The 11410-nt window shown below is 33.1% G+C and overlaps 1 protein-coding gene across 1 annotated transcript; it reads left to right on the top strand.

The window, feature by feature from the left end:
- The first annotated feature begins 1963 nt into the window (after positions 1-1963).
- LOC147298671 (NAD(P)H dehydrogenase (quinone) FQR1-like) lies at positions 1964-5449 on the top strand. Its single transcript, XM_086237179.1, has 4 exons — positions 1964-2103; positions 3705-3798; positions 4580-4842; positions 5038-5449. The coding sequence occupies exons 1-4, from the start codon at positions 2081-2083 to the stop codon at positions 5267-5269; spliced, it is 612 nt and encodes a 203-aa protein (XP_086093305.1). The 5' UTR covers positions 1964-2080; the 3' UTR covers positions 5270-5449.
- Positions 5450-11410: the final 5961 nt, after the last annotated feature.

The raw sequence follows: 11410 nt of genomic DNA, 5'->3' as shown, positions 1-11410 counted from the left end.
GACATGAACCCTTTGAATGGGGCAGTTTTTATGGTTGACCAAACCAACTCATCTAAGGCATCTAGCTACTGTGCTACTACACTACTGCTATATTGTGTGGTTGTGCCTTCTGAACAGTGAACCCCAGCAAGCATTGAACAGGGAAGATAGCTTGTGTTGTAAAAAGACAATTCTATCCCGACAAAAGCCAAGCCATTATTGCGTGGTAGAAGTTTCAGGTGGCCCTTTTCCAATAGAAAAATCAAATGGGGTCTCTCTCTCTCTCTCTCTCTCTCTCTCTCTCTCTCATATGATGGGAGGGGCCATGTCATGATGGGAGATTTCTCCTACTCATGCCTGTGTGGGCATATATGTCATTATGGTTAAGTTATTATAATTAACAATAATAATAATAATGGCATAGTGTTACTGTAAATGCGTAAACTGGATGAAATAGAGGGCATGGAATGGAATGATGGATGGTTAGTATTAAGAAGAGAAGCACGCTTCAAGACAAGAGCCATTGATGGCCTTTCTGGCCGGTGTTCCTCCAAACACACAAACAATGAGAGCAAGTTTTAATGCAAACACTCATCATTTGGCCTCGCCACATTTTCATGCCAAAATCATTTCATTTATAGCCTTTAAGCATCCTGCACTCTCCCTTTCCTAATCTTCATTTGACCATAAAGTTGAGGTAGTTGTTAGACACATAAAGCAATAATAAAAGGGACATTCTCACATTGCCCATTCAATTTGCATAAGGGCACTCAAACTCAAAGCGATCACTCCATCATAAATGGTTTGACCACACACCCTTTCTCATTAATTGGTTTGAATTGCAACTAGCCTACACCTCCTCATTAAATAGAAAAAATTGAGAAAATCTTGGCATGCAATCCTTTTTAAAGGATGGATCATTATTTTACATGATAAGTTATATAATCAATTTTGTAAAAGCGCTATATTACATGATTGTTATGTGACCAATTTTGTAAAAACACAGTTGTATACAACGATTGTATGCAAGAGTTTCTCTTTCTAACTTCCACCTTATATTGCATCATGAATCAAAATTATTAATTCAACCATTTATCTCAATAGTCCACAACATGTCATCAAAAAATGTTCCAAACTATATAGTACAAGAATTGATATTTACAACATGCATGTAGATATGTAGGTTGGCCCGCAGTTATTGGAGTAGTTTGGTTGGAAGAGTTATAAAATTACTCTGTCTGTACTTAACTTCGATCCTCTCCCCCTAATTAAAATAATAATAATAAAACAAACAAAAAGATATGGCTCTGACTTTTGGTAACCTTGAATCTTCTGGGTTTTTCATTGCTAGTATTGGCCGCAACTCTTAGTGTTCCAGGTCATCATCTATCAAATATATTTTTCTTCTTGTTTCCATTCCCTTCCATTCCTATGATCATATCCAATAATCAACTGTAAAGGAGGATGAGGTGCATACCTCATAGTTATATACAGAAGCTACTGGCCTTTAATTTCCCTCAAATTGCAATAATACATGATATCCTATCTTTAAAAAAATACACTCAATAATACTACATACAAGCACACCAACTACACCAATTAACTATTGATTTTGATTTTGTAGTACTTTATCCACAATGTTCAAAATGTATCAAACACAGGTACCAAATTGATAATTTTTAAACACAGAGAACAAATATGTTTTCGATTTAAAACACATAAACGTAAAATAGAGTTTACTCCAAAAAGTTAATAATTTGAATATTAAAATAATAATTAATTCTTTTTTAAATGATTATGGACATGACACCAACAATATATACAAGATGTATTGCGTGTCAAGAAATAGAAATATTTACCCACTAATGATGCAATAAGTTCCCATTAACAAAGTACTTAATTCCATCATTTCCATGAAAACATAGGACTAATTACAGTGTTTATTATATACTAATACACAAAGCTGAGGATCACTTGCGTTATAAATAGGGTCCCCCCTGTTCGTGCACCCCTGTCAACGTTTCATTCACTAACAACATATTGCTCCAAAGCACAAAGCGCATACACAAAGAAAGACACAGACACAACGTTTCTTCCATCAATGGCCACCAAAGTCTACATTGTGTAAGTCTTCTCTCCCACTCTATCTCCCTCTGGGTGCTGAGTGCTGAATCAATATCTGTTAGTGCGTAATTAAAGTAGAGGACATTGTTTTTACTTTTTAGTTGCTCTCCATGTATGATTTCTGGGTTTTATTGCTTTCATTAACTTAAGTGAGTATGAAATATGATCTTTGGTCAATAAAAATGAAAACATTTCTGGGTTGGTTCAGTTTGCTTCTTGGGAGGTGATGGGATGAGCTGTTGTGAATGAAGTAATTGAAAAGATTGGCATTTTGTTGGAGTTGGTGTTCAATTTGGACTGGGTTCTTTTAACCCAATTGTATTAACCCGTTATTGGGAAGAATATTATATGGAAGATTTAATTGTAAATAATCTTCTACTTCCAAAAGGCTCTCTTTCTTTTGAATGTAAGCAGCTAAGCAGCTGCTAAGGTTTCAGTAATTGTGTTAATTCACTTGGGAGTGTTAATTTGTTTCCCTTTTTTTTTTTTTTTTTTTTTTTTTGTGGCCATGGTGTTAATTTGTTTCCTTAATCTGCTTTAGAACAATCTCATGCAGTCATGCTCCCCCCCCCCCCCCCCCCCCCCCCAACAAAACCAACAAATAAAAAAAAAAAAATTTGGGAGAATTCCTCTTGCATGCACAGTCAAATTTAATGAATTACAAATCTTTCATATAATTCCTTTTTTTTTTTTAATTATATTTTGGGATTGAGATGCCATTTTCTTCCTGTTTATCATCCAGCGATAAAAAGATTAGGGAAAAAAACAGATTGAAAGATCGAAATTTATCTGGTCACAGAGAAAATTGAGGTTGCAGTTAAAAGTGTAAAGCGTCTAGCTTGTGTTCTTGGGGGGTTTAGTTATTTACGTTATTTCTTTTATTTATTATTTTTTCCTTGTTTTTGGGGTGGGGGAAACAGTCTTTCTTTGCTTTTTGACATGCTTGATTGATGCATGCAAGTGTCATTTGTGGCTGAACATTACGCTATGTATTTGTAGATTTTCTAGAAAAGGAGGATTAGTAATTGGAACAAATTGAAAGGCTTAATGTTACGGACACTGTGCTGTTAACCATAAGCAACACCTGGAAAAAGTGATTGTGAAACTTGACCTACTTTTTGAAATCATAACCAAGAGAGAAACGCAAGCCTCTGCTTTTCTGCTTTGTGTGTGGTCCCGGAACGCATCATTACTGAGATTGGTTCTCTGTCCATATTGATATGCATATTGGCTTGGCTTTTAGCGGTTATGGATTGGCTTCTGAACTGTTTTGCATTTCTTCAATTTTACACTTTTGTGAAACAATATATGGAACACTTAAACCATCCAAGTTTATTTATGGCCCTGTGAAAGTGATATAATTATCTTTGTAGTCCTACTGAACTTCTTTTTTACCCAAGAATTCAATAATTTAACACCGAGCTTTCTTTGTTCTTTCAGTATATCATGTATTCAGAGAATGCCATCTACAATTTAAGGCACAAAATTAAGTAACCTTTCTGGTTCGCAGGAAGATTATTACATTGAAACATTGATTGTCACATGTTATATACTAGCACAAATTTAAGTACATTTGTAAAACCCTCCAATGCATGTTACAGTTACTATTCTATGTATGGACATGTCGAGAAGCTGGCTGAAGAGATACAAAAAGGAGCTGCATCTGTGGAAGGAGTAGAAGCCAAACTATGGCAGGTGCGAAAAACTTGTCCTTCATTTTTCATAATTGACACAATATCCATTATCAAAGCTACAGAAAGCATCTTTTAGCCAGAATATTGACAACAATTTTTGAAATATAGTTTTTAATGAATTCAACTTAGTTTGAAAGAATTATAATGAAGTTAACAATAGAGTTAGTGAAGTTTCAATATGTGTGTTACCCAGGGTTTTGCACCTTTAATATTAGTTTTGAGGATTTAATTTTTTTTTTTTTTTAGCTTGCTGACCTGCTTTGGGGATTTTATATCCTTCGGATATGGTTCATTAATCCTGTTCTAAGCAAGTAATCCTAGGAAATGGTTTGCCTTGTTGTTACCCCTTTGAACAAAACATAAGCATCCCTAAATGATTTTGGCACACCATTGAGTTGATTTTCTGACTGTGAGACTACCATTTCTGATGTAATGGTTTCTAAGTGTACAACTGTACATGTTTCTTAAAATGTCTAGTATGCGATGCCTTTATGCTTAGAAACTAAGCTTTTAGCATACATAGATGTGCAGAGTTGCTATCTTTCTTCAACCTCACAATGTTTGTTGCAGGCTGTTGAAAAATCATTTAGACTATCATTTGGTTTTGGGATAAAGGCTAAACTGAGTTGAGTAAGTATACAAAAAGATTTAATATGATAAATTCTTTTACTGGGACCTTCTGCTTCATAGTAATCTGGTACTTTGTCTTTGAAAGGGATATCGGTTTTTCCCCTGCAAAAATTGAATGTGATTGCCTCATTCCATATATCTGTCCCCTACAGGTACCAGAGACACTGCCAGATGAGGTTCTCGGAAAGATGGGTGCACCACCAAAGAGTGAAGTACCTATCATTTCACCCAATGAGCTTGCTGAGGCTGATGGGCTACTTTTCGGTTTCCCTACCAGATTTGGAATGATGGCTGCACAATTTAAAGCATTTTTAGATGCAACTGGGGGTTTATGGAGAACACAACAACTTTCAGGCAAGCCTGCAGGCATTTTCTACAGCACTGGATCTCAAGGAGGTGGACAAGAGACTACCCCGTAAGTTTTTTTTCTAACAAGTCTTGCTCTTTGTTAAGTTTTTATTTTTGGTCTGAGATGAATAAGAAAAAAAGAAAGGAATTTCTTCATTTTTGTTCATCACTCTTTCCCTACTGCATTGCAGTTTTACACTTTTACTTAAAAAATTCGAAATGTGATTTCGGTCCTGTTTTTGTTCTGCTTGAAACTGTGCAGCTTGACAGCCATTACTCAGCTTGTTCACCATGGGATGGTGTTTGTGCCTATTGGATACACATTTGGAGCTGGCATGTTTGAGATGGAGAAGGTGAAGGGTGGCAGCCCCTATGGTGCAGGAACTTATGCTGGGGATGGCACCAGACAACCCTCTGAGCTAGAACTACAGCAAGCTTTCCACCAGGGAAAGTACTTTGCAGGCATTGCAAAGAAGCTTAAGGGGACTGTTTGATTATGACCCAGTATACAATCTCTGTTTAGCATTCTATATATATACTTGCACAATTTTTTTCTTTTTCCTTATTTTTTTAAAATTCCCATTCCGGAATTTTCAGTTCCCAACTTCATGTAATCATGTTTTCGTAAAGAATAATATGTGCTTTGTGGAATATATTTGTTGTTACTTGTTTTATATCGATTTGACAATGGTTTTTAGAGGAATTTTCATTTTATACTCTCTCACACATGCTTTATAAATCTCATTTTATCTTGATAGATCATGATGGTTCATAAAGGTCATCTAAATCATATAATGGTAACTTGGAGAAAAGTTTACATATATGAGCCCAGATCGATGAAACGGAGTGAGCCTAATATCCAAAAGATTATGTGGGCCTCATGGGCCGTAAATCACTTGAAACGCCTTCCCCATAATTCCAATTGAATCTTGGAGATCTTCCTAGCTAGAGAGGAGAGATGAGAAAATAACCTATCTCTTGGCTTCAAAATTAAGGATATCTATGGTGGGTGCGACATGCATAGTAAGGGGTATTTCAAAGAACATCTACATTACAACCACATGTCATACATTCATATTTAATAGTAGAAAATCTATATTTTTTAGAATAAGAAAAGTAAATCCGTCAACATTCAACAGTCAAGACTCAAAAATGTGATTACATGACATGAAGTGGCTATATTATAAAAGTTTTCGTATTTAAAATTTCAACTTCATTTTATTAAGAGCTTAATTAATGTGTAAATGGGTGGCTGGAAGATAAAGATTCAAAGTTGCAGGCAGAAAGAAATAAGCCTTTTTAAGCTGGAAAACGTCAAGCACAAGACAAAAGTAGAGTTTTCCATTGATTTGCCAAAACAAGAAAAAAGAAGAAGTATTCCGTTAAAGTAAGGATTGTAATTGCTGGAAGTCATACATTTACTTTATTAAAATCGCAATGATGCTTAGATGCTTTCCTTTTAAGTATTCCTTTTATGTTTCTTCTTTTAATAAGTAAACCATGCATATTATATATATATTGAGAGATATAGTACCATAGGTCCATATATATATATACCAAGCTTAAGAAGTTAATTAAGGAATTGAATTCAATGGAGTACTCCAGACCACAAATAATATCGAGAGAGCAAAAGGTACTGATCCCGATGCTTCAAAGTATCCGCCGATCAATTCACAATTCACAAGTCACAAAAAGAAAGAGATAAAGTGGGCGCCAAAGAGATACCAATCAACACATTTTAACCATTAAAGTACCTTCTTTATTTTCTCTCATGATTAGTCATCCTTTAATTTGGGACTCTTCAATTTTAAGCCTCTTGGGTTTTGCACACTTAATTAGGCTATAGCTCTTCATGTTTAGTTTTCTATACATGCTTTGCCTTGCCTTTAGTCTAAAATTAATTTGGAATTTGTTCAAAGCAACTTCAGCCAACAATGACTAGCGCGCAATATATATATGTTTATATCTTAGTCCAAAAAAAAAATGTATAAATGTTTATATCTTAGTCCAAAAAAAATGTATGTTTATATCTTGTTTTGGGATTTTCAAATACATATATATATATATATATCATACATGGATGCTTACAAGAAATTTCTTTAATTTGCTCTATATCATGCACTTCCATAGTTGCATTAATGTAAATCAGCCATGATCTTGTCAAAGTAACCATATATAGTGAGACATCTGCTACTGTTCATGTTGGGAAAAGTGTGGAAAACTTTGATCACACTATGCTTAATTGCTTTGACAGAAGTTCCAAGTAAATGGAACACAAAAAATGCAAAATGATTAAGTCATCAACTGAGCTGGTTAATTCTTGTTGTTATCAAGGATAATAATATTAAGGATTCTTAGAAGCTAGCTAGAGATAATCAACACAAACATACATACATGCATATATGCATGTATACATATATGGATTCTTAGAATAGCTAATCATACAGTATAATAGGTTAAGGAGTCATTCTCTATCCAATAGTTTAATAGAAAATAAAGTCTATCTTTACTCATGCATGTAATGTTAAAGAGTCATTCTAATGCACTGAAAGTTTGTGTATCTGATCTGGAAAGGGTGGCCTTGAGGCCCAAAAAAATTGAGAACTCCCAAAATATTTTATATATCTATTATATATTTATATATACTATGTTAGTCTCAAATTAATAATGTCTATAAAAGGTTGATGATTTCAATTTTTTTAAGGAATATTAGGATATTAGCCCTTTAAACTAATTTTTTATAGAGTCTAACACCATTATTATATTTTTAATAGCTAATTAAAGCCCATATTTGAAATCCTACACCACGTAGGATAATCACAATTCATTAGTTTCCTATTATTTACAAGTTTTGCCATTATGTAATTAATGTTGATTTCAGATTTCTTTCTCTAAAAATTCACTAAATTATAGAGAATCATTAAATTACTAGAATTATGATTGTTCATATTTAAATATAGAAAGTAATCGATATGTGAGTTTTTTTTAGAGTGCTGCTATTCCCATCCCTATGCCTTATTTTCTCACCCACCACTTTATAAAAATATTAATCACTTGTTTAATTTTTGCGAAATGACCTCTAAAGACTTATGTAAACAAAAAGATACTTTATCCACCCACTTCTCTACACCCACCTAAACTCATTCATCTTCTCTTCATATTCCACACTTTAATCTACAAGGAAAACCACTTTGGATTCATGAATAATAATTTCTTTTCTTCTAGAGATTTATTCACAATCTAACTCTAAGATATTGTTTTCAATATATGATTTTGTCTCAATCATTCATATTCTCAAATTCCCCTTATTTTTTTAATTGTTTTGTTTGATTTATTCTCTTATTCACAATCTCACCCTAACATAAAAGTTTTTGGGCACATTACAAAGTTACAATTTATGGGTTGATTTAACCTTGCCCCCTCCTCTCTCACTCTCTTCCTATTTGATCTAAAAGTATGTTTGAGGTTGTATATGAGTTCCAAATTTGGTGGGTGAATAGAGTTTAGGGTTTATAGAAGAAAGAAAATATAGAGAAAGAAATTTGGTGGAAAGAGTATTTATTAGTAAGGGTATTTTAGGGACATTAGGGGGTGGAAAAAGAAGATTGTTATTTCTTAAAATTTTAAAAGGGGTGTAATTATAGGGTGGGTGAAAAATAAGACATGGGGGTGGGAATAGTAGCACTATTTTTTTATTATAGATATGTGAGTGTTTTATTTTTATTAGGGATATGTGAGTTTTTATGTTGTAGGAGTATTTTGTTTTTTGCCTGATGTTACAGGTGTATTAGCTATTGTATTTTCATTAAATGTAGGTTCCTTATTAAATAATCTTAATGTAGGTCCTTATTAAATAATGTAGGTTTTTTGCTGTAGGTTTTTAGTAGTATATTTCAAAATGTTGGTGTAGGTTCAATATATAAGATATACACACACACACATATATATATATATGAACATGAATTCTTATAAAGATAAAGTACATAATTAATATATATATAGAGGAGTGCTCTAAAACTAACTGGTTAGTAAATTAATACGAAGCTAACCATGCTTTTAGGACCACTACATAACTAATCTCATAATCCGAACCGTCAATTATTTAGGTTATACTTCAAAGATCATCATTGCAAAAAATCAACTAAATCGGAAATCATGTAGTCATATAATTCAGATCAAATAAATAGACGATCAGTGTTTTGGATAAAAGCATAGAAATTGTTGTTGTTATAATCAAATGACTAAATGACTTCTGATTTTGAAGATTTTTTACAGGGATGATCTTTGAAGTAGGGCCTAAAAAATATACGGTTCGGATTTTGAGATTACATTATGCAGTGGTCCCAATAGGATAGTTAGTTTTGTATTAATTTACTAACTAATGCAGTGCTCTAAAACTAACATTATGCAGTGCTCTAAAACTAACTTGTTAGTAAGTTAATATATACAAAAATGCTTGGGGAAGTATGACCTAAATAATTGATGGTTCGGATTATGAGATTAGTTATGTGGTGGTCCCAAAAGTATGGTTAGCTTCGTATTAATTTGTTAACGAGTTAGTTTTAGAGCACTCCTCCTCTATATATATATTGTATATATATATATATATAGGCTCCTTCTGTTGAGGTATACCTCAACTTATTTATGTTGAGGTATAACCTTGTTGGGGCCCACACAAGTCGTTTTGTGTCGATCTGAACCGTTCGCAAGGATCATCTTCATTGATAGATCATCCTTGCCAAAAATTAGCCAAATCAGAAAGTATTTGCCTATCTAACTTTGATAAACCAAATGGACGGTTTCATCGAAAATATTTGATTCGTCAATTTATTTGATGAAAGTTAAATAGGCAAATGATTTCCGAGTTGGCTAATTTTTTGCAAGTATTATCTATCTATGGAGATGTAAAAATTGAACGGTTCAGATCGACACAAAACGACTCGTGTGGGCCCCCCAACAAGGTCATACCTCAACATAAATAAGTTGAGGTATACCTCAACTTATTTATGTTGAGGTATGACCTTGTTGGGGCCCACACGAGTCGTTTTGTGTCGATCCGAACCGTTCGCAAGGATCATCTTCATTGACAGATCATCCTTGCAAAAATTAGCCAAATCGAAAATCATTTGCCTATCTAACTTTGATAAAACAAATGGACGGTTTCATCGAATATATTTGGTTCGTCCATTTATTTGATCAAAGTTAGATAGGCAAATGATTTCCGATTTAGCTAATTTTTTGCAAGGATGATCTATTTATGGAGATGTAAAAATTAAACGGTTCGAATCAACACAAAACGACTCTTGTGGGGCCCAACAGGGTATACCTCAACATAAATAAGTTGAGGTATACCTCAACAGAAGGAGCCTGTATATATATATATATAATTGCTAAAATTTACTAGTGTAGGTGTCTTAGTTGTAGTATATTTTGTAATTGCAGGTTCCTTATTACATATTTCTAATTTAATTGTATGTGTAGGTTCTTTATTAGTTTATAATATATATATATACGTTAATATTTTTAAATAAATTATTTGGAGTTTGTTTATGTTTGACCACCGCTTGAAAATAAATATCTTTTATAATTTTTCAAGGTCATTAATTGAGTTAATTACACTTACACTTTTCACATACACCCCCTGAGATTTCAATAATTACACATACACCCCCTGAAGTTTTAAAACTATTACATATAACCCCCTATAGTGAGATGAAAATGATGAGAAATTATGCAAAAAGCATGTTAAAGGATTAAATAGCCTAATAAGATTATTCAAGGTATAAGGTTCAACCTGAATACAAATATTTTCTTTTTTATTTATTTTTTTTCTTGTAGGGGTTATATGTAACAGTTTTAAAACCTCATGAGGTGTATGTGTAATTATTGAAACCCCAGGGGTGTATGTGAAAAGACAATAAATCTTAAAGGGTGTAAGTGTAATTAACTCGTCATTAATTTGTTTCTTGAGTCATTATTGTGGTTATTTATTACGGGTAGGATCACCATTATTAACAATAAAAGCACCAAAATTAATTTAAGGAGTAGCAATAACTGTTTTCAAAATTATATAGTCAATTGTCAAATAAAAAATAAAAACGTCTAATATGTAGTTGATGGCATAAAAGAAATTTACAAAATCTGAATTTAAAAAAAATGTTGACTAGAAAATATATTTATGGAAAGTGGATGAGTTGACAATTGGTTAAAGGATCTAACACATGAAAAAAAAAAAAAAAAAAAAAGAGTTTTAATGGGATAAATATGAGTTTGAGGGTGGTTTTCTTAATTTACTATATTTTTAATTCGTGTTTGTGAACAAAAGAACCCGCGGTGGATATATATGGACGTAAACATGAGTGGGTGAAAATCCCAATATTAATATCACCTAGTAAGATCAATAACCCAATATTGAAAGGAAGAGATGAGAGAGTAGCTTGGTGTCGAAATGTGTGACCAGCAAATTAAGAAGGAGGTCTGCTTTGGCATCATGGATGCATCTATATATAAGGATATATATACATATATATACAATGGCTCGATGGTTTTACACGCGCGCAAAGACATGCACTCGCGCATGCACATATCTGAATATCTGATCGATCTGTATGATGTTAAAATATCTATCGATCTGA

This window comes from Dryas octopetala, chromosome 1 (assembly GCF_963921425.1).
Source record: "Dryas octopetala chromosome 1, drDryOcto1.1, whole genome shotgun sequence".
Taxonomy (NCBI): Eukaryota; Viridiplantae; Streptophyta; class Magnoliopsida; order Rosales; family Rosaceae; genus Dryas; species Dryas octopetala.
The sequence above is the reverse complement of the archived record's forward strand: the minus strand, read 5'-3'. Positions and strand labels throughout refer to the sequence as shown.

Coding starts and splice junctions, on each gene's coding strand:
- LOC147298671 (XM_086237179.1), top strand. CDS start 2,081: ATGGCCACCAAAGTCTACATTGT. Junction 2,104..3,704: donor GCCACCAAAGTCTACATTGT/GTAAGTCTTCTC, acceptor TGCATGTTACAG/TTACTATTCTATGTATGGAC. Junction 3,799..4,579: donor TAGAAGCCAAACTATGGCAG/GTGCGAAAAACT, acceptor TGTCCCCTACAG/GTACCAGAGACACTGCCAGA.